This window comes from Carlito syrichta, unplaced genomic scaffold (genome assembly GCF_000164805.1).
Source record: "Carlito syrichta isolate Samal-C Ts95f unplaced genomic scaffold, Tarsius_syrichta-2.0.1 Scaffold308839, whole genome shotgun sequence".
Lineage (NCBI taxonomy): Eukaryota > Metazoa > Chordata > Mammalia > Primates > Tarsiidae > Carlito > Carlito syrichta.
Window position 1 is genome coordinate 440,671 of NW_007252935.1, and position 24,914 is coordinate 465,584.

The 24,914-nt window shown below is 38.5% G+C and overlaps 1 protein-coding gene across 1 annotated transcript in view; it reads right to left on the reverse strand.

The window, feature by feature from the left end:
• The window catches only part of PGM5 (phosphoglucomutase 5), a 168,704-nt gene that overhangs the window by 48,446 nt on the left and 95,344 nt on the right, over positions 1-24,914 (reverse strand). The window contains exons 7-8 of the mRNA XM_008066062.1: positions 19,150-19,265; positions 1,991-2,126 (exon numbers count right to left, since the gene is read on the reverse strand). Coding sequence (XP_008064253.1) covers positions 1,991-2,126; positions 19,150-19,265 — 252 coding nt within the window. The remainder of the gene's footprint in view (positions 1-1,990; positions 2,127-19,149; positions 19,266-24,914) is intronic.

Consider the following 24,914-nt stretch of genomic DNA (forward strand, 5'->3'; position numbering starts at 1 on the left):
TCCAGCTACTTGGAAGGCTGAGGCGGAAGGATCGCCGGAGACCAGCAGGTCGAGGCTGCGGTGGCCGGGAGCGGCCACTGCACTCCAGTCTGGGCGACAGAGTGAGACTCTAACTCAAAAAAGAAAAGAAAAGAAAAGAAAAGAAAGAGATGCAGAAGTTGAGAAGATCCATGTGATTGATCTTGCCCAGGTCATCAGGCCAGCCTGTCTAAATGTTCATCCTCATATACAAGCAGCATCTAGCACCACTTCTCACCCTAAAATCTTCCCTCTAATCACACCAACACCAACTCTTAAAGGAAGAAATATTTAAGTGAATAATTATTTCTGGGGTCTACTCATACAAGGATAACCATCTTGGAGATTTTCTTGGCTACAATTTCAGGCTCAGTTAAATGGAAATTGTTTTATTAGCATCTCCCTGACAAGAAAATTGTCAAGCCAGAAATAATTCTATTTCACAGCACCTTTCAATTTGCTATTTCCTGGGGGTTGAAGGAAATGTTTAGCTTTCATTCTACCTATCCCCTCCTCCCTTTTTCTTTGTCTCTGTGATCTTTTTGGACAGAAATCTGAGACATCATTCAATGTCCTACAAGTAATTAAATCTTCATTGCATGTTATTCTCTAATATGGCATTTGTTATAAAGAAGTAATTATCATGTAAGCTCTTGGCCACAAAAAATAAACTATATTATAAATACACTTATCATAATACCAATTCTTCAAAACACCAGGAGAACCTGGTAATCCAGATAATCATTCCACAAATTATGAGGAACACAACTCTGACTCAAAGTGATTTCACTAAGCCAGAGGTTGGCAGCATAATATATTTTATCGGATTGGACTTTTGGGAAGTGTTCCATGCAACAGGAGGATTTCATGTGCCAATAAGCCCTTGGTACGACAAAAGAAAAAAACAAAAAAAACAAGAATCAGGGGCTTTGGGCATTTGTTAGAAATACTAATGAGTAAAATAAGTTTCTACTTGCCTTGAAGGGTTTTTTATAATACAATGCCTTTTTTTTAATAATACAATGAATAATTTGAGGGGTTTTGCAGGCTATTCCATCCCAGCCTTCTTGATTGAATAGAAGCCAAGAATATTATGGTGTCATCTACGCTTCCCAGAAGGTTGCAATCTCTTTGACTTTAATGAGTACTAACACAAGCTCCTTATCCTCCGATATTTATCTAAGTAAATGACTTCTTAAGAGAAGAAACAGTCACCTTATAAGGGAAATTTAAAGCTCCCTTTCTGTCCCTCAAGCTCTTGAAACACAACCAAACATCCAAAGTAGTTAACTATTCATAAGCAAAGCAAAATGAGCCACAATCTCTCTGTTTTTAATACCCAAGGATTCTCTTGCCCCGCCTCCAAGTTCTTTACAACATCCTTTTCTACTCTCTCCCTTTAAGCCATGGATTTGCACTAGGCTTATGCACACACCTAGCATACCTAAGTTCAAATACTTAGGAGGCAACCACTCATCCAGAATTCTCTTACTCGTACTTACTTCAACAGTAGGAAAGTGATAGAGACCCCAAACCTAAACTCCTGCCCACTCCCACTGATCTTTCCTCTTCCTCCTCAAGTAATGTTTCCCTTTTCTGAACCTCCTTTCATGAGGACAAAACTTTAGCAAAGTTTGGGGCTCCTGAACCATGTGACCCCTTCAAAGGGTGCCAGCTCAGCCATCTCAGATGTTCATACCATCAGTGAGGTGGATGGCCACCAGCCTTATAGGCATTAATGAAAATATTACAGAGAGATGTCATCAGGGGAGGGGAAATTTGTCCCATCCAAAAGGATAGCCCTGGTCACCACCCCCAACCACCTATCGGGGTGATTCAACTCCAGTCTCTGTGTCCCTCAGATCTTCCCAAAAGGTACCTCCTTTTTAAGGTTCTAGCCCATCAGTTTTAAAAACCTGCTCTAAGAATAGCTTCTCAGAGTCCATACAGAGATTCTTCCCGCTTTCCTCACCTGCAATAGTAGTGGCGACCAAATTTGGCCCAGTGATCTCGGACAATTTCCTCCACACTCTGCTTCCGGGCAGCGATGATGGAGAGCCAGACCAAGACAGCCCACAGGCCATCTTTCTCTCGGAGGTGGTCAGAGCCTGAGGCAAAAAGAAAATTTCTTCTGAGATTCATTTCTTGGAGCAAAGTAAAAGCTAAATGAACTAAGAAGACCAGTTAGCAATTGAGTGTTATGGTGAATGGTTGGATATATTTACTCATTACTTTAAATATATGTCCCATAATTCATTTGCATTTCCAAAAATACACAACTGAAAATTAAATAACATAAAGTAATAACAAAAAATAAAACCATAAAAATTGTTGAAGGGAGCAAAAAGCAAAGTTGACATCACGTTAGTCCAATGATATCATTAATTCATTCATTTATTCAGTAAATATTTGGTGATACCTATAATATACTATTGTCTATGTCCTCAGGATACAGCAGTGAACAAGATAGCTCTTTACTCATAAATATTTGGAATTTAAATAAGTGGAGACAGGCAAAAGAAAAGTAGACAGATAAGAGAACAAGACGCATCAAATAAGGACAAATGATTTGAAGAAAATAAAGGGGTGATGATGTCACAGAGGATAATAGCAACGCAAGCTGCTTTACCTAAGGTTGAATGGCAATCCCCTGCAAAAGATATGTCTGCCTGGAACCTGTGAATGTGACCTTATTTGAGGGAAACAGTCTTTGCAGATGTAACTAAGTTAGTGATCTTGAGATCATCTCAACCTCATCTGGAGTATCCAGGTGGGCCTGGATCTAATGACAAGTATTCTTTTAAGTAAAGGAGAAGATACAGAAGAGGAGAAATACACAGGGGCAAGCTACATGCAGACAGAGGCAGAGACTGGAGTTATAGCGCCACAAGACACAGGACATATGGAGCTATCAGAAACTGAAAGAGGGAAGGAAGGATCCTCCCCCAGAGCCTTCAGCGGAAGCATGGTTCTGTCAACATCTTGGTTTTAAACTTCTAGCCTCTGATGAATAAATTTATATTGTGTTAAGCCACCCAGTTTGTGACAATTTGTTATGGTAGCCCTAGGGGACTAATACAGGTAGTGAGGATCAGCCCTACTGAGTTGACAACATCTGAGCTGACACCTGAGAAGGTGTCAGCCATGTCAAGATCCAGGGATGATGTATTTCAAGTTAAGGGACAGAAAATGCAAAGTCCCTAAAGCAGAAATGAACTGAGAAGCTAAATCCTACAGTTATTTGTATAGAAAGACTTAGAGGCAATTCTTATTGTGTCAGTCACACAGACGAAGACTGTCATTAAATGGCTAGCTTCCTGTGCAGTAAGAACCCAGGAAAATGTGTTGCAGGCCCATTTAAGCATCGGTGTATCAGGCAATGGTAAGCTTTCTCTGAAGGTAATAAAGCCCTGAGTATAAACAAACATGTTGTAGAGTGAGAAACGAGGCAAATGAGGAAGGCTTTAGAATTAAGATTTGAAAAAACCAAACTCTGCTATTTTGCAGGAGTGTGGAAAGTTATTTCAACGTTTTTAACCTCTCTGAGCCCCAACTCTTCACTGTAAAATGGGAACACCATTACAATTTTGTGGCATTGCCACATTAACCATTAAGTTAAGAGGGCAGGCTCTAGGATCATATTTAACCAGTTCAAACCCTGGCTCTGTCACCTACCCTTGTTTGCCATACTCATCTGTAACATAGGGACTATAACAGCCCCTAACCCATGGGTGTTACTGTAAGGATTAAATGACTAAATATTCCTAGGTGTTTAGAACAGTGACTGGCATATAACAAGTTGTTGCTGTTGATTGTATTGGTAACTCACATAAAGCACCTACACAGTGCTGATTCCTCAGTATGTGCTTTGAGAAATTGTGTCAGTTATCCATATAATTTTATCCTCTAACTCTAGCAATAGTAATGCTTTAGAAATAAGACCGAGTTTAGGTGGGTAGACTGGACGCTTTACTCTTGCAATAAGGCAATAAGAATGGACAACAATACTCTTGGATTTCAGGACTATGAAGCAAAAACAGAAAATCAACAAGGGAGACCTGATGCCCCAGAGCTGTTAAAATGTTGAAAATGGGAGAAGAAAAATATCTTAGTTAAGCCAAACATCTTTGACAACCTCCAACTGAAGCTATAGATCATTTACCGTTCTTGTGATATTTACAGTGTTAAATGTTGGCCAGACACGATGGCTCATGCCTATGATCCCAGCACTTTGGGAGGCCAAGGCAGAAAGATTGCTTGAGCCCAGGAGTTCAAGAACAGTGTTAAATGCTCAGTGTTTTTTCTCAAGGAGGAACGCATACAACCCTGAGGGGGCAGCGAAAGTACTTAAATGAATGGGAAAAAGGACCATGTTTTTAGTTCTTCATACACCACTGAAACTGATAGATGTCTGGTTGTGGTGGCCTCTAGGTTATGAGGACCCGGGTCATTAATTGTCACACCATGAAGTGACTCTGGTCTCATCCAGAGAATTCTTTACACTGCTACAAAAATGGAAGAAGTTTGGAAGACTCTGAGTTAGCTCCATGGCCAACTGCCAAAAAAACAAGTCTAGGAAACCCTGCCCAGTGGGATCATTGCAAAACCTTTTGTCCTTTTATAGCTGAAAGAAAAAAAATCTTTTTTTTTTTTTACTGGTTAGAGAAAAATACCCTTTTGTTCTAAAACATACCTTGGGTCTCCAGCTGGATTATATTACTTAGAGATAGAACCATTAGATGCTATTAAAGCCTGTGAGATAAGATGTAATAATTTAGTGGTAGAGAGACAAATTTCTTTTAGCTGGATCAAAACACACACACACACACACACACACACACACACACACACACACACACACAGAGAGAGAGAGAGAGAGAGCCCCCAAAATAAAAAAACCCTCACCTCAATCATTTGTAGTCAATTGCATAGTAAATTGTGAGTTGGCTTGGATATCCTTGACTACAAGTTAAACAAATGCCAAGTTTAATAAGGGCCAATGATCAAATGCAAAGAACTGTGCCCTTTATAGTTTTTAAAGTCTGGGACAGAGATATTAATGATGCTGCAATTATACAGATGTTTCCACTGGATGATTATAGTGTGCTTTGAAGAGGGTTTGGGGCACACTGCTCTCCTTTGAAGAACTCTTTAAGGCAAGTGAACTATAATGCCATATCAGTGACAAGTAAATTAGACAAGAAAATACCAGAAAACACAAAGATATCTAATGGTTTTCTAAAATTCCACTATAAGCAGAGTAAAAATAGAGAAGAAAAATGTTCACACTATTTAACTGGCAGGGCTAATAGAATTTATATTTTAAAAGTATTTTTATAAGTCACTGAGAAAAAGAGGAACCCCAATAGACAGCCTCATGAAAGCACACATGCAAAAAATTTTCAGAGAAAAATACTAATAGTCAATAAACATTTGAACAAATGTTCAATTTCACTGTGGTTAAAGAAAATTTCATAAAATGGATGCCATTTGAGGCCTGTCAAGTTAGCAAAGTTTGAGTGGGAGAAGAACACCTAGGATCAGCAAAGTGCCAGTGTGAATGAGTAGAGTTTGGTAGAGTAATTTGGTAATAACGATGAATAGTCTTTAAAATAACACTCAGTGGCTGGGTATAGGGGCACATGCCTGTATAATCCAAATGCTTTAGGAGGCCCATTGGGGAGGATCACTTGAGGCCAAGAATTCAAAACCAGCCTGGGCAACATAGCAAGACCCTATCTCTACAAAATTACAAAATGTTATACATGTTATACATATAAAAGTTTAACATATATAAATTATAAATTTATAAATGTTTATATATACAGATAGATAGATATATAAATCTCAGCTTTTAGCCCAGCTATTCTATTTCTTAACCTTTGGTCATAGGACATTTAATGAAGTAGCTGAGATAAATGAAAAAAATGGAAAAATATTAATTGTCAAACAATGAGATAATTGTGGAAAATCCAAACAGAAACTTGGTGTATAGGCAAAGTATTGAATAAGAATCTTTAATTACATAGAATGATGTTCATTTAATTTTCAAAATCAGTTAAAAAATAATATTCAGTATATTTTTGTAGAGAAGTATAAGTCAATATGTATATATGTGTATACACAGATAAACAATAGAAGGATATACATCCAACCTTTAACATGGCTATTTAGCTCTGAAGTGGTAGAACTGCAGATGTTTTTCTTCTCTTGCAGTAGTTCCACAATAAACATGTATTATTTTCATGAGAAAAAAAAGAGGTCAGATATGATGCCTCATGCCTGTAATCCCAGCACTTTGGGAGGCTAATGTGGGAGGATCTCTCAAGCCCAAGAGTTCGAGATTACAATGAGCTGATGATTGCACCACTGCATTCCAGCCTATGACAGAATGAGTCCCCATCTCTAAAAATTCAGAAATAATTTAAAAATAATAATAGAAAAAATAAATTTATAAGTTGTCAGCATTGTGTAGAAATTCACATTTGAGTCAGTCATCATGGCTCATGCCTATAATCCCAGCACATTGGGATGCTAAGGCAGGAGGACTGCTTGAGCCCAGGAGTTTAAGGCCAGCCTAGGCAACATAGCGAGACCTTGTCTCTACCAAAAAAAAAAATTACTCGGGAGTCCTAACTACTCAGGAGTCTAAGGAGGGAGGATTGCCTGAATCCAGGAGGTCGAGAATTCAGTGAGTCGTGATTGTGCCACTGCACTCCAACATGACAGAATGAGACCCCAACCAAAAAAATAAAATACAATAAAAAAATTCACATTTGAAATCATGCCTTTTCCAGAACATCATATACTTAGACTCATACAGTATGTAACTTTTTCAAATTGTCTTTTTTCACTCAGTAATGTGAAAGATTCTTCTACATCTTTTCATGACTTGAGAGATTATGTCTTTTTAGTATTGAATAAAACCAGCACAATTTTTGAAGCTTGCTTCCTGCAAATTTCTGGCTGGTGGTGCAGTCAAAGCTTGTCTCTTGATTCAGGACATTGCAGGATTTGCCCATATTCCCAAAGCTGTAAGTACCACCCACCTTGCCTTTCTCCATCCAGGTCAGCCCACCCCAAAGCACAGTCAGCCTTACTGTGAGCAGCCCTGAGAAGCAGCCATCCCCACCCAGATACCAGAAGGAGGGCACACAGCCCTTCTCTGCTATGACTCTGGCAAAAATTGGCATACAGAGGGGGTTCTATTCTTTTTCTCATCAGAAATATCACTGTGCTCCCTTCACCTAAATTAAACTTTGAATTTTCTCAAGCTTTAAGACCATATTACTTGAGCTAGGCAAGACACCAATAAGTGCCCTCACAAAAGAAAAATAAAGAGAACACTCAATCATCTCAAAGGTATTTTCTTCAAATGGAAATGCCAGTATGGACAAATCAGCCCAATAAAGCATCACACATGTTACTAACAGTGGAGGTTGCCACTGCTGAAACTTAGGTCAGAAAATTCTAAATTTATCAATTAGAAAAACGTATGTCAATTTCACTTGTTGCTGACTCCAAGTTATAACAAAGGTTATCCATTCTCAACCCTGGCCAGCACATTAGACTCATCTAAAGAATTTGTTAAAAGTTCTGGCCCCACCCTGGGTCAATAAAATCAGAATTTTTAACAATGGATTCTAGACATTGGTGTTTCTTTTTCTTTTTTTTTTTAAAGCTCTTTGGGTGATTCTCACAGGCAGCCAGGGTTGACAGCCACTGCTTTAGCAGAAGGCAACTCCACATAGTCTCATGTTTGGGGCAGAATGTCTAGGGGTAGTGAGTTAGGCCTCTTTTTGCTCAAGTTTGGCACTAAGGGATAGTGGCCACTGGTCTCTCATTCAATGGATGGTACTAGCCTTGTTCATGTGAGTGGTTCTCACTGGAGTCAGCTTCAGTATCATGACTTCTCCCTGCCCTTTTCATTTGGAAAACTTAGGACTTTGCCAATTTAGGAGTGGTAAACATTGGCCACTCCCTTTCTTATTAGATGATCAATCATCCTGGTTTGCCTGGGACGTTTCCAGTTTTAGCACTTAAATCCCCATGTCCCAAGAAACCTCTCAATCCCAGGCAAACCAGGATGGTTGGTCATCTAATAAGAAAGGGGATAAATTCCATTCTAAGAACAACAAAGAGGCACCAGGCACTGTGTGTGGGCATTTTAGACTTCCATTATCTAATCTCCACAGTTTGGTAGCCTTTTTTTTTTTTTAACAAGAGATTGAGTTAGGTCATATGTATGAGGATACACAGCTACTAAGTGGTAGAAAGAAGATTCAAACCCGGGTAGTTTGGTCCAAAGCTATGGACTCAACTGCTACTGCAATAGCCCAGAAATGACAGTGGTCCTCTCAAGTTGCAATAAAGCAGGAGAGGTGTCCCATGTGGTTAGAGCTGAGGCAATCTTTCTAAAGATTTGGGTGGTGAATTTGTACTTCTCTTCCTTCTCACACTAGACATCTCAGAAGAAGCGGCAAAGTTTCCTTGTACTTCTTTTCTAACAGTTTACCCTTTTCTGTTACAAATAGTTTTCATAAATTTGCAGTGAAAAATCTTTCCATCTTCTCTTCAGCTACTCAAGACAATGATTTGTCTTTGAAAAATAGTGAAGTTATAAGGCAAAATTGGGGTCACCCATTTTAGGTAGAGCTGAGATTTGAGAACATGCTATAGAATTTGTGATGCTATGTTCAGCTCTTTAACATCTGGCAAAGAAGCAAGGTTCACTGAAAAAAAAGTCACATATCTATGCTTAAAAATAAATGTCTTAAATATAGCAAACTTTCTTCAATTGGAGAAGCAAGCTATCCTGCATGTATATTGGTCAGAGCCAGTTATGAACTCAGAGAGGTCAGACAGTAACAAGGGACACATGTAACTCCTCTCGTTCTGTGGGCAACATGGCTCCCAATGAAGAAAACTAAGTAATTAGACATTTAATAAGAAAAATCATAATAAATGGTGTCTCATACAAGACTAATATCCCAACCATACATAGCAACACCGTGTGAGTTCCATGAGGGAAGGGCTATGTCTGAAATTATTCCTTACTCTATCCCAGACCTGGCTCCCGAAAGGTGTGTGAAAGGTGTGCAGTAAATATTGAATATGTGGGTGATTGACTGAATCTCTAGTGATCTGAAACTCATCGATATGTGGTCTCTTTCTTTGTCGTAGAGACTAAGTAGATGTAGTTTAATATAATTCATCAGATTTGTTCCTCACTAAAAACAGCTAGCTAGAAGCAAGATTTATTAATAGAAAAAAACCCTACAGATCATCACATCAAACGATTCATCTCACAAGTGTTAGGAGTGAGGCACAGAGAGGTTAAGCTATTTGTCTAAGGTAGTTCAACCACATAGAGAGGTAGTCAAGATGGGAGCATGTCACTTAACTCCTAGGATTATGCTGTTTACATGACATCATCTTTCCAAGTCCCCTGGAATTTGCTCCACCTCCATCCAAAAGAGTAACCAGAAAAGGGGAAATGACTTATGGGCATGACCTTAAACACGAGCAGCAGATATGGTGACGCTATAGAGTTTGAATCTGAATCCTGGCTCAGCCAATGCAACACTGGCTAGTGGTTTGACTTCCCCCAAACTCAATGACTTCATCAATAAAATCGGGTCATTATAGTCCCTACCTCATTTCACTGTGGAGAAGACTCAGCAAAATCAAGTATAGGAAGTATGAAGCATCATGTTTATTACTTAAGAGGTACTCAGTAAACAGCATATATTAGCACCATTTAATTAACACATGCCCTAGGCAAACAAGACATTTGTCCCAGAGGAGGGAACACATTCACACTACCATCAAGAAATAGTGGGACCTTTGAACTCATACACTCCATCCCATTTCTTTGCCACCAAGGCAGATAGGAACAACAGAATTCTTTATCAGTGGTTCCTTGACAGGTCATATCTGAACCAGAGATAGATATCTCCAGTGGGTTTAAGATTGAAGACCTGTCACTCTATAGTCACTGTACTCTGTGCTCAGTGGGGTCACCTAGCAACTAGTAATCTCCCAGAGTACAGGTTGGGAAGCCTCAAAACACAATTTTAGGAGTTGTATCTAAATTCCAAAGTACAGATTTCCTTGTTAAAATTCCTCAAGTAGACTCTGTGAAAAGAAATCCTTAGTCTATTTGGAAACCTTCAATCTATGATGAATGCCATGATTTCCAGGACTCCCAGTCTCGGGATTTACTGTTAAGAGTGGACACAGCCTGAGATGCACCATTTCTGTTTTTGTTCCACATTAGGTGTTACACAACACTCCCTCTTGCCACTTTTCATCAGTTTGGAAGATTAATTGAAGGGTCGATGGAACCAGGACTGTGGAGGCTCCAAGAAAAGGATCCTATGTGTTGGAGACATTCCTCCCCCTCTAGATTAGAGCTCTGCTTCCCAGCACAGGGGTTGACAGTTTGCAGAGGGGCCAGAAGGGAGTTTCACTTTTCGGACTTTGCAAGGAGGCTCATGGGGATGTCAATCACAGCACCTCTGTGCTTTGGCCCAGCCTAGATTGAATTGCACACGTGCACACAGTCTATTTCAAATATCCCCACAGAGCAACTGCTCTCTTAGCACTGATAATGCTGTCATCATGGCCTCCTCACCCCACATCTGCAATCCAACCAAATTTACAAACACTGGGCACAAATAAGAAAAAGAAATGTGGTAAGACCTCAGTGATCTGAAACTCATTGATATGTGGTCTCTTTCTTTCTCCTAGAGACTGAGGAGATGTGAAACCACCAAATGTACAGTTAATGATCATCTGGAAAGAAAATGGCCTAAAGTTTTCCTTTATTTTAGCTTTTGAAGAATATAAAATAGTAAATAGTATAAATAAGAGGCAAATTAAACCTACTCAATATTTGTACAACCCAGTCTAGAGTTAATATGCAATTAGTTCATATGTGAAGTATAAATGAAGGAAGAGGGATGGCCCTGAAAGTGTTATAAACTGTACAACTATCAGAGGAAATAAAATGTTCATTTACAGAGTAACTGAAGAATAGTCAATGACGTAAACCACAAGACAATAGGGCACAGAATGACTATGCTAAAGGCAGTAAGGATCTAGTACATACAAAAGATCACTGAAGCTGGAACTTAGCCACTGTCGAATATGGCTATTTCTAAGTTATTGTCAGCAACCACAGACAGAGGAAATAGGTTAATACAACAGATTACAAATACTTTAAAATTTGATCATCAACAATGGTTCTGGGAAGGGAGATCTTTCCAGAAACCCTTTGTTATTATTAATTGGTACTGATAATATGATGATTGAAAAAAATAAAAACTTTGTTTTTAAGTTTTACCTAATTCTAGTTTCACTATAATCCATAACATCCCTTCCCATTCCCTTCCCGTTGGTCTATATTTGTGTACTTTTATTTTTATGAATCCTCCCAAATGCCCAGATCTTCAGAAATATATCCACTTAAGAATTACACAAATATAATTATGAATTACTTCCTTGCATTCAAGGAAGAAATATCACAATGAAAAATTCTTTTTTCCTGCCTTCCATTCACCTAGCTTTCATTTATCTTTCCAGTCTTTCTTTCCCTTCTTCCATTCATCCTTCCATCTTTCCATCCACTCTACAAACATTTACTCAGAACTTATCATATATCAAAGAATAGAGCTGAGCAAGATAGACTTGGCCCCTGTCCTCAGGGCATTTACAATATTGGCATGAAATCCATGCATGGAAGTAGAGGAAGCCAGTAAATCTCAAGAGACTAGATTCTCAAGACTTCCTGTGACATGGAATATATACATACTCTGGACCTTTTCTTATTGTAGTAGAAACTGGGCAGATACAAAAACTGCCAACTTCAGAGCAACAAGCTGTACTTCAGAGTTTACAGTGGAAAAATTTGATGTGACAAGTATGGACAAATCATGCTAATGCCAGGAGATCTGGATTCCATTCCAAATTTCCAGAAAGAGATAGGTGCATACAAAAGACTTAGGAATACCTTAGCATGTATTAGATGCTTATTTTTAAAAAAAAACTATTATGAAAATAACAGAGTTCTTTCTTAGAAATAGTAAACATTGCTATATTGCCTAATTTTAGTTGGCAAATTTGTATGGTTCTTGACATTCGTTTTTTTAAAGATACATAATGAAAATAATAGAACTACTGAAGATGGTAGTCGAGCTTGGAGATCTCCCAGATATTCACAAAGAAAATGATTCTTCAGTGTTATCTGCAAAGGTATAAGCTGCAGGCTGTGACAATTCATATACTCCCAAAATGTTATGACTTAGAAAACTGATGACAATGACAGAAACCAGTAGAACATTTTCCAACAAATGCCCCCCCCCATAAAAACCTTCAAAGTTTTGGAGTTTTTAGATCTTAGTTTTAGTATTTTAGTACATCCCCTTGTGGATGGAAACAAGACCAGGTTCCTTTAAATTTGGAACTTTAGAGGAGTGGCCAGAATGCTTTTTTTTTTTTTTTTTTTTTTGAGTTGGAGTCTCACTCTATCGCCCAGACTGGAGTACAGTGGCCACTTCCGGCCACCGCAGCTTCTACTTGCTGGACTCTGGCGATCCTTCCGCCTCAGCCTTCCGAGTAGCTGGAATTACAGGCACGCGCTACCATACCCAGCTGATTATTTTATTTATTGTAGAGATGAGGTCTCGCCAAGTTGCCCAGGCAGGTCTCGAACCCGCGGGCTCAGGCAATCGACTCACCTCAGTCTCCCAAAGCGCAGGATTACAGGCTGAGCCACCAAGCCCAGCTCAGAATGCCATTTAGATGAATAACCTTCTATTTAAATCTGAGGTTTTATAAAGCATTGTCCTTTTCTTTACAAAGCAGTTTTCTGAGACCCTTCTCAAGAAGTGGATGAATAACTGCTCCTAGCACAAAAGATGACTTGGTTTTTTAAATGACCTTGGCTCTTTGATAGAGCAATAAATACAAGTTTCCTGTTATCCAGGACCTGAAGCTTTCCATGGGAGAGAAGTCTGAACACTGACCCTATCACCAGCTTGTTACCTTGGCAAGTTCTGGGAGCTCAAAGTGCCGGCAAAGGAAATTTTCACTCAGGATATATCTTGCTCTTTTTGGATCTAGCCCTGGGCAGTCTTGGCATTCTTGAGCTTGAGGCAGATCCACATTTTCAAGCTTTCTTGGCATTAGACTATACATTCCTAGTTGGTACACCGCTCTAGGCCCCAGGGATGCTGGAAAATGCCTCCACTTGAGAAAGCTTGGATACATTTTAGAAGCTTCTCTCCTGTCTCAGGGCTAGAATCTTCCGTCTCTCCATTTCTCCTCCTGTAATAAGCTCGTCTGATTCTGAAAACCATATCCTAAGATTGATAGTTATCTCCCATGATCAGCCGATGTTTACAGGATGAAGATGAGGGTCAGAGAGGCCACGTGGCTTGTTCATAAGTAGCAGGCAAGGGTCTTGAATGTGGGTCATCAGCTTTACATTCCTGTGCTTCTCTTACTGCCGGGAACAAACCTGGTGTGGCACCTCAGGCACATTCTTGCTACTAATCTTCATGAAAAGCAAAAATGCTGGTTTCCCCACAAGCAATGTTTCCTATTCCTGATTGCACATCAGAATTACTTGAGGATACTTAAGCAGATTCTCAGGCTCCACCCTACCAGGGATTCAAAGCAGGTGTGGGATGGAAAAATCTGCATTATTAATAAGTCCTCTTGTGATTCTGACTCAGCCAACTCAGTGCTTCCCCAAGAACCGGCAGTAAGGAAGCCCAGCACAAGAGCAGGATGAAGCCACTTTCTCCTTTCAAGACTGAGTGATCCAGTTCCTTTAGGCTACTTAGCTATGTTTACTGCTGAATGCTTGAGCGATCAAATTAGTCACTGTTTTCATTGGAAAGACTGACCAGTATGGTGGAAAGCGGCATATGATGTAGGGCAAGAGACCTGTCTTTTAAAAGTTCCACTGTGATTCAATTCAAACAGAGACATTTTCCAGGCTCTGGGGCTCTGAGTAAGTTACTTAACTATTTCTTGGGCTTGGGCAGGCTAAAGACACTTTTTAACCTGCAGAATGGCTGGTGGGAGAGGCAATACTTCTAAGCCTTTGAAAAATCTCTTGTGTACCTTAAAAGGAAAATGATAGACAACTAGAAAGTGAGAGACTCTTAAAATTCCTTGCCAGTCCAGCCTACAGGTTGCTATCAGCATAACCATCTGAAAGCAAAGCTTACTGAAAAGTGTTTGTAAGTTGACCTCTCCCACATGCAGAATGCGGCATCCTAATTACAGCTATGTCAAGTCCCAGTGTCCAAGCTGCACAGGCAGAGGGCTTCAGAAATTGGCCCCTCATCACCTGTATTTCCAGTACTGCTTTTTGAAGTTTCCTTCCCTAAATGCCAGAAGTTAGCAACTACGGTGCATGGGCCAAATCTGGACTACTGCCTGTTTTTGTAATTAACATTTTACTCAAACATGGCCTTGTTCATTTGTTTACATATTGTTTATAGCTGCTTTTATGCTATAATGGCAGAGTTGGGTAATTGTAATAAAGGCCATATGTGGTCTCTTAGCCCACAAAGCCCAACATATTTACTGTCCGGCCCTTTATGGAAACAGTTGGCTGACCTCTGCTACAGACCAGTCTTTTTCAGACATTTTGGATCATGACCTACAATAAATACATTTTGCCATGAGAACTACTATATACTATGTACACATGTACACATTTATGTACACACACAAAATTTTCAAAATATTAGCTTTCTAAATGTGATGCATTCTGATAGTTTCTATTCTTTTTTTTAAAGTTGTTCATTATATTACTTTAATCTCATGACCCCAAATGAGTCCCATTTCATAATTGGGAAAACACTGCTCTAGAAAAGTTGAGCAGTTGGCTACTAATAATACATCCTCTGCTCTCCCCCCTCTATTATTTCTTTGACATCACTCCCCCAGTTGGCAAGAGCTTACTTTTTCCTCCCTATTCTCTAAGCACTCGCTTAACTTCCATTGCTTTCACGAAGTCTGCTTTGAACCGCTAGTCCAAAAGTACTTTCTCCTTTTTTCATCTCCCAAATCATATTTTCCACTCCTTCATTGTGGCACTTTAAAGTCCCTGCATTGTAGAATAGCCATCTGTGAATCTTTCTTATCATGTTCCCTAAATAACTCAGAGGTTTTTATTAAGGGTGTGATCTTAAGCATTTTGTTTTCTACGCACCATCCAGTATAGTGTCTTTTTCTCTCTAAGCACTGAATAAATGTTTATTAAGTTGAAGCAGGCAAATACCTATTATCAAAGGTGTAACATGGTTTACACATGGAGTAATACTTATCCCTTTAATTAAAGAGACTAAAATTATAACAACACATTGTAAGCACTCAGTAAATGCTTATGGAGACAGAGAGAGAGGGATAACCTGCACTTACCAGTTTCCATTCCGTTGCTAGATTTGTTTTATTTTACTAACCAATGGACAAAATTATTACATATGATATATAATTTCTAATTTTTGTGAGTAATGGTCACTAGTTTAAGCACACTGAACAACAAAGAGGAAGGAAATCATTCTATTTATTAGGGCCTCAGCAGAGAAAGGATATAACCATTAGGGCTGTCCCAAGCAGAGCTGCCAACCCGAGTTCAGACAGTAGTACTTGAGAAAGTTTGATATGGTCTCTTACTGCTCAAGGAAAAAAGGTGCATGCCATCCTCCTGGACTATTAATGATAATGCTTCTAGGATCTAATTGATTTTGGTAAGAGAAAAAAATATTCCAGGAAGAATTTCCTTCAAGAAGCCCAACATGACCTGAAACAGTCATAATCATTTAATGTGGTTTCACTACAATTTGTTTAAACATAATCAAATGTGATTTATTTTTAGAAATCCAAGTATGATTTAATAACAGGAAACCAATAATGATAATTCATTAGATCCTTATAAGAAAAATGGTAATATATTAACAGATTAATATTTTAATGGATTAAAGATTATGACAGGTCACCTGATAAATCCAGCAATCATTTCTAATAAGATTCTAATTAGAATGAAAATAGAAACAATAATCTATATAAACACGATAAAAATTTTACTAATATTAAAAAGCGGTCATCAAAATATATGGAAAAATACTAAATCTATTTCCATTAAAATTATGAGCTATTTGTTATTATTTAATTTTATTTTGAAGATGATAGTGCAATAGGATAAGAACATGAAATAAAAGGTATAAATATTATAAAGGAAAACATTAAAAAACCGGTCATAGATTATATGACTGTATACCAAAAAACCCCACAAAAGAATATAGAGATTTAAAAAAATTATAATTAATAATGATGTGCTAAGGGGGTTGTAAACCAGAGAAAAAGCATAGTGATAATCAATAGCTGCTCTTCATATAAACACTAAACAAATCAGAAAGGACAATGAGGACAGCAGCATCAAAATCAAAGCTATTTAAAGTTCTACAGGACATTTGACCCAGTTTCTTCAATGAATAAATAATAAGGGGAAATGTGGAAGATTGCACATTAAAATGCAGATTAAGAGACTTGAGAGACATATCAACCAAATTTAGATCCAGCTACAGCCTGGTAATGGAGGGGGAGTAAAGATAGGAAAAATTATTAAATTATTTTGGAGTTCATTTGTGAACTTTTGTCTAGAATACAGAAATCTGCAAGAGAAAGTCATTCCCACCCTAGTAATGAGAAAAGACCAAGAAATTTAAAAAATAATAACAACTTTTTTTGAACTCAGAAGATCTGAGATGACAAGGCAATAAAGTAAAGAGAATTCTGAAGCATGACAAGACACTCCAAGGAAAGACAGAACCCAAAACTATCTCACTTTTGACAAAGCACAGAAGAAAGAGGAAGCTGCCTAACAGATATAAGAAGTCACCTAAGAGTTTTAAGAATTCTTAAAGGCCAAGTGTAGCCTATCATGTTAGTTTAAAATCACCTGGAGTCCTAGATGTAAGGGTTATACTTCCACACTCTTTCCCACAGACTGCCATTTGGTGCTCGCAAGACATCAGGAATGGGAAGGGAGACGTGGTGGTACAGACATGCAGGAGACAATCAGCTGCTTCTGGGAGATAAGTATGAAGCCCTTCTACTTTCCCTAAACACTTCTTTCATATGAAACAAAAGTGCCAAGCCCCTAGATGTACAGGCTAAAAACCTGCTCAGTCCACAGACCAGGCAAAGATCTACTGCCAAAAAGGAGCAAAAGAAAAAAACCCTCTGCCCTGGGAAGGGTATACGAAACCTTCTTGGGCTCAGAATCCTATACCAATACAAAACTCAGGTCACTGCCACCGGAGAAGTTTCAGGAGCCTAGTGATATAGCTCAATTTTGTGTTACAGACATGCAATAACTGCCGAAAGCTGAGTGTGAAACAGGAACACTTAAAAGATCTCTCTAGTACCCCATTCCTAGTCTCAGTACCTAGTACAAGTATTCTACTGCTGGAGGAATTTGAAGCCTGTGGTAACCCTGAAGGTTATAACAAACAGTGAAATCCAAACCTAGTTTAACTGCTGCCTAGATTAACTTAACCTTCTGCACTAATTGCCTGAAGAAAGAGGTGTGTTCATTTCTCAGTATAAATACGATTTAACTGAATATCTACTGTTCTTATTCACATATTGTCGGCATTCAGTAAAAAATTATGAGAACCTCAAAAAGCAAGAAAAAGCAAACCACTGTCAAGAGCTAAAGCAATCAGCAGGACTAGAGTCAGAGATAAACCAGATATTAGAAGTAGTAGACTGGGAGGGGGCCGGGTTTGGCAGTTGAGGGAAACTGCTAGGGGAGGGAGGTGCATACCTCATCAACAAGGGTACCTGCCTGATCATCATTTGTATTCCTAACCCTGAATTGTACCCCACATCTTTAAAATAAAAAATTAAATTAAATTTTAAAAAGTAGTAGACAGGGAGTTTTAAATAGCCATATTTAATATATTAAATGATCTAATGGAAAAGATAAATAACATACATAAACAGAGTGGGGGATTTCAGAGGATGAAAACCATAAAAAAGAAACAAAGAGAAATTCAAGAAATAAAAACACAAGAGATTTAGAATTCTCCAGTAGGCTCATCAGCAGCCTGGAGACAGCTAAGGAAATAATTAGTGAACTTAAATATATTACAGTAGAAATTATCTAAACGGAAACACACACACACAAAGAGAGTGAAACAAATCAGAACAATTCACATAAGAGTTCTGAGGCAAAATCTATGGTCACAAATTATCTAACATAGGTGTAATTGGAGTCTAAGGAGGAGAAGAGACAAAGAATGGAGAAGGAGAACTATTCGAAAAGACAACAACTGAGCATTTTCTACAATAATGAACAACAATAAATGACAGATCCAAGAGAACCCCAAGCAGGGCTATACACACACACAGACACCCAGACATATTATAAATAAACAGTGGAGAATGAAAAATTAAAAGAAAATATTGATGTTAGTCAAAGGCAGGGGGTTGAGAAGGTACTTTACATACAGTAGGAAAATAAAAATAAAAATTACATCAGACTTCTTGGAGACTATGCAAGCCAGAAGACAATAGGGTGACATATTTGAAGCATCAAAAGATAAATTATTCTTAACATTTTAGATATAATTATGGTACTGCGATTGTGTTTTTTTGAGGAAGTAAAAGAAGAGCCCTTCTATTTAAAGATTCACACTGAAATATTTGCAGACAAAGCGATAAGCTATAAAGGATTGCTTCACAATAATCAGGGAAGAAGGCTCCTTTTAGAGAGAGTGGAGATAAAGGAAGATTGGTTATGAGTTGATGATGGTTGAAACGGAGTGATAGGCACATGAGAATTCAGGATAATGTTCTTTCCTCAAATACATTTTTAAAGATTTTCATAGTAGAAAAAAATTTAAAGAATGACATTTTAAGAGAAGAAATAAAATGGGCAAAAGAGATAAGCACATCATAGCACACACTAGGTTTCTCTGATTTTTTTTTTTTTTTTTTGCCTCTACTTAACCTCCCTCCAGCCTTTCATCCACAGTTCTCCAAACTGAGGTCACAGAAAGCTGCAGTCACCCTCCCCAGTAACATTACCCCAACAAAGCCTACCAGTGCCAAAGCTCTCTTCTCCACACAGAGAACACCGCCCTGAGTCCATCAGATTTGAGAAGAATCTCCATCCAGCTGGGGTCTCATATACAGGTACCTTCATTGATTTGGCCACTCTAAAAAATAAAATTTGAGACAACAGTCAATTCATATGCCTCATTTCCTTTCTTTTCTCAGCACAATAGGAAGTCATTAGAATCTGCTAATTCCATAGCAAGATTTTAGAACAACTTGGACACTGTTGACTGTTTCCAGGGTGTCAAGCCATAAGCCAGAAAATAGAAAGTAGCCCATCCTAATGGTTCTCAATTTTACTTTCTCAATGATATAGAAAATATTAAGTTAATCTATGGAATATTTTCACATGTTTCCCTCCTTTAAGTTTTCCTTGATCTTTTTGGAAAGAGTACACTTAGGGATATCAGAATCTAAATTAAGATAGAATTTGGGTATAAACACTTTGGAATAGCATTTAACAGTATCTACCAAAGATGAGTTTACCCATATCCTATGAACCAGCAATTCAACTCCTTGAAATCACTAATGACATGTAGTGGACACTGTGGTACACCGCTCAGAGTCACTCCCAATACACACACACATTAGATATTTTAGGACTAGACTAATCATTCTCCCAGCTGCTAGAAATGTTGATGGCTGACAGCTTACAGATGTGGCCTTTAGTCTCTGTCAAAAAGATATGTCTCACCCAAAATCATGCTCCCATCCCTGGGTCAATCCACATGTACTGACTGGTCAATGAGGAATGTATAAAGGTCTGCCCTCCTTACCCTGATTTGGCACTACTCTCTCTATAAGACCAATTCAGCTCCAGAGCTTCCCCACAGGTTGGCTGAGGCCTTTGTTGTGATGGCATTTCAGTCCAACTTCTCTCTGTTCAATCCTCCTTCCTCACTCTCCCATAGGTGTTGATCTTGAATGCAACTTTGAACTTGAAAGCAGTAAGGAATAAACCTCTGAGAGCAACTCTCTCAGATCTGCTTCCTGGGAAACCCAGTATGCAATAATACTCAAAAATATTGTACACAAGGAAACAATCCAAATGTCCATCACAGTAGAATGGACAAATAATTTATGATATGTAATGTAATGCCATAAATCCCATTGAACAAACTATTGCTAGGTGCAACAATTTGAATGAATCTCCCAAGCATAACACAGACAGACCCTGGCTTACAATGGCTCAACTTACAATTTTTTTCCTTGATGATGGGTTGATCCAAACGTAACCCCATTGTTAAGCCGAGATACTCCTAATGATTTACAATGGGTTATGGTTTCTACTGAATGTGTATTGCTTTTGCACCATTATCAAGTTGAAAAACTGTAAGTTGGATATCATAAATTGGGAACTGCATTTTTGATGACAATATTTTCGACTTAAGATGGATTTCTCAGTATGTAAACCTCACCTTAAGTTGAGGAGCATCTGCAATGAATAAAAATAAATTGCAGAGGAATATATACTGTATTGTTCCATTTAGACAAAATTAAAAAACAACCAGAACTAATCAATGCTGTCAAAATTCAGGTTCAGAGGCTCAGAGAGCTCGAGTATTTTGTCAAATGTCTCACAGAGGTAAGAGGCAGTGCTAGATTTGGACCCAGTTCAGCTTAATTCCTTCCCATTTTGCTGTTTCCCAAACATCTCAGTGCTTCAAGAGGGATACAGATCTCAAAGCTTGTTAGGGAATGAGCTGGCACCATAGACATTGGCCTGGAGAGTTTCATCTTCCCTGTATGCGAGCAACAGAAAAACACCAAATGCCAAACACCAGCAAGGCTGCATTTCTTGAAGGCTGTGAGTACAGAGGGAAGCCATGGAGAGGAATCAACACGGGCCATGAATGAGGAAGAAGAAGAAGGAAGATGCACATAGGATAACGGATACAATGTAGTCATGATTCCTTAGGTTTGTTCTGTAGCCAGCTAAAATAAAACATTTCTAGAAACATCATTTTCCACAAACCCGATATAATGAACATGCTCAGGATTAGAAAACTGTGCCAAGCTCTCTTTCAAGTTTGCTTTGGAAAGAAGCACCTTCTAGGTCGTTCCCTGTTGCTGCAAAGATATGCCATTATCTTATGTTCTGGTAGGAAAAGTGAAAGAAATTCTCCCCAAACTTGTAGAGCAAAAATACATTTTCAGAACGATTGATTTCATGGTCAAAAGCTCAAAGAAGGAAGAATAAATCACACAGAAGCCTTTCGGGGCAGCATATAGTAAAGCCTGAGTCAAAGCTAATTTAGCAAAGATAAATGTATATGAATAGCGAATAGATCATGCAACTGGGGGCAGAGGTGAGGGCAACAGCGAGGGTAGAGGGCGTGGGCATGTGTATTCCCTGACCAAAACATTCTTGTAGGTTCAAAGCCAAGTTGGCAGGTCTGAAGGGAGGGGAAAGGATTTCCCCAGCTCCCACCCTTCCCAATTAATCACTGTCAGGAGATCATCAAGCTGAAGGCTGCAGCTGGATTTTAAAGGACTGGATACTTTTATAACTATGAGCCACAGTCACAGCTATGTAATTTAAGATAACAATATGGGTAATCAAATTCCAGGATCCTGAGCTTGAGTTGATTGTGTCCTAGGGTCAGAAAGGAATTCCCCCAACTCCTCCCTCTCCTGAACTTGGGATTCATCCCAAACACAGCATTCAGCAGATGCCATGCATTAGATTGGTTTTTGGCAGGAGGCCCCTGGAGTCCCTGAAATCCTCTAGTACAAGGGCTCAAAATGAAATTCCTCATGCTGAGGGTCTGACCTTCTCTCCCCTACTGGCTGCCACCACGTGTTGGAGACAAACATGAGAATTTACTTCCCAGGAAAGGCCAGAGTATACAAGGAAAAAAAGAAAATTAATCTGAGTCGCAATTTTTCTGCAGGTGGAAATAAGCCCTGGCAGCCAAAACAACATGCTGGATGTAAGCTCTCGGGCTGGATTTTTAAAATCTCCAAAGAATGGGGGTACCTGATCTCAAACCAGGCAAAGTGGGGACCAAAGGGAGGCCCAAACTTTACCTGTACAATCCTGAATTACACCCCACATCTTAAAAAACAAACAAAAACCTCCAAAGATGTGACTTCAGATTGGAAATAGTCTCACCCTAGCATTCCAACAGTTTCTCCCACTCTACTCCCTATATAGTCTATGTTCTTAACAAACTAAACTATTCCCTACTTTCCAAATATGCTCTTGCCCTTGCAATTTGTTGATATTGTTACTGCTTAGTCCTTTGTGCTATTAATTTTTAATCTTCCTTTCTAATCTCTATCAAAATACTTTAAGTTGTCTCAAGATCTATCTTAAATGTCCTGCCATCATAAAGACTGTCTTAGTCTGTTTTGTGCTGCTATAACAGGATGCCTGAGACTGGGTAATTAACAAAGAATAGAAATTTATTTCTCACAGTTCTGAAGGCTAAAAAGTCCCAGATCAAGGCACCAGTATCTTGTCTCATGAGGGCCTTCTTGCTGTGTCCTCACATGGCAGAGGCTAGAAGGAAAGCCAGTCAGCTGAGTGAAGCCTCTTTTATAAGGGTCTTAATCCTGTTAAGGCACCCTCATCCTAGTCACCTCTTAGAGGCCCCAACACTTTAGTACTATCACATTGGCAACACCTGAACCTTGGAGAGAATTAAGTTCCAGCATGAATATTGCAGGGGACAAAACATCGAAACCATAGCAAAGCCAGTGGCACGGACTGCTAGGTGGTCAACAAATCTGTCTCATCTTCTTGGACACATACTATATGTCCTAGCCTCCTTTGCAATTAGCTATGGCCATGTGACTAGGTCTAGCCAATGGAACTTGTCTTTTGGATCCCATTTTCCATGTTCTTTCTCTTTCTTCCAGCTTGATGTGGGCATGCCCAGCAATCTTAGAAGCCATATGTTGAAGATGGCTGGTCCATAAGATGAAAGAATCTGGATCTCTGAATCACCATCTGGAGCAGACTCAAATACTAATTAAATACACCTGTTTTTAACTTTTGGTGATGATTGAGAAATAAACTTTTCCCACATTTGAACCATTATATATCTTGGGGCTAGTGCTATAGTAGCAGGTACACTATCTTAACAAATACAAACCTTTCCTCATCGCTGATATCAATCCAACATGACCCTTCCTGCCACTAAACTTCCTATTATTTGGTATAGGTCTTTACATTCACATTGTCTTTGTACATGCTGTGTACCCACTTAACACTTTCCCACCACACACAGACACTATCACCACCACCAATGTGCTAGAAGTTCTTTGAAGGCAGAGACTGTGTCTTATGTCTTTATGGCTTCTTCAACATCTAGAATAATATGTTATCTTGTCAAACTTTCCCTCAATAAACTCTATGTAATTTTAGTTGACTAATATTTAAGAGGTTATTACAAGGGTTGTTGGATAGCAGGGGGCTGAGTATGTCTATTTTATGGTCTTTTCTCCTCATAGCTTTCTTAAAAATATAATTAGGTCTTTTCTGCATGTTTTATTTAGTCATTTTGAGAAAAGAGAATTTATCCAGATATTAATTAGTGGGGTATTAGGATGAGAAAAAAGTATATCCCAAAGTACAGATCTTACAGAACGAGGGCAGTGACTAAATGAGGATCAAAAGTTTGAGAAGCAGAAGGTCACTTTATTTTTATTTTACCCATCTGATGATCATCCTACTTACATATGATCAAACTGGATAACAGATTCAAAAGCACTCTAAAAGTGCCATGAAAGCTATCCAAATGTAGGGGTACTGGCATTTTTGTACTTCTAGCATCCTGCACAGTGCATGCCTATAGTAGGTATTTAAATATTTATTAACTCAAAGTACAATATTATTATGTATTATAATAATCTACTTGGCTGTCATACTGATGACTGCCTTTTAACCTGCAAGAGAGTAGCCAAATAAACATAGACCGATCATATCAAGAGCATGAGGCATACCCAGCTGCTCTTGGAATCCTACTTCAAGAAAGTTGTGATAGACTTAAAGAGGACAAGATCCAGGTCTCTATTCCTTTCCTCTGTCTTCAAATGTTAACTCTCTTGAGAGCCAAGAAAGGTCTATTTGTACTATTTTCTACACAGTGAACTCTCAGTTCTATTTTTTTAAAGCCCTCAACTACATAGACTAGAATATATTTGTATCATATATTCAACAAATGACTTATCTAGTTTACATTTTAAGAATCCCTATAAATTAATGTTTTAAACAGGCAAGTGACATTTTAAAAAAATGAACAAAAGTCTTGAACAGGCACTTTACAAAAGAGGACATTCAAATGACTTAATAGCATATGAAAAGATATTCAACAACATTGGAGTTCAGGGAAATGAAAATTAAAACCACAGCAAAGCATAATTATAAATCCACAATACTAGCTGAAGAGAATGGTACTGCTGAGTGCTGTTAAGATCTAAAACTCTCACATACTTTTTAAAGGATGCACATTAGTGCCAGTCGTGGTATATTTATTCAATGTGGTATAGTCACACAAAAGAATATCATAGGATAACAAAAATAAACGAACATGAAGGCATCTCATAAACAAAGCATTGCGTGAAAGAAGTCAGACACAAAAGAATATATATATATTCTTCCATTTATACATACATTGTACAATTTATATGTAGTTCAAAAATAGACAAAACTAATCATTAGTGATAGAAGATAGGATAGATGTTATCTCAGGAGGAGAAAGGGAAGAAGTGATCAGAATAAGGAACAAGGAAGTTTCAGGGGT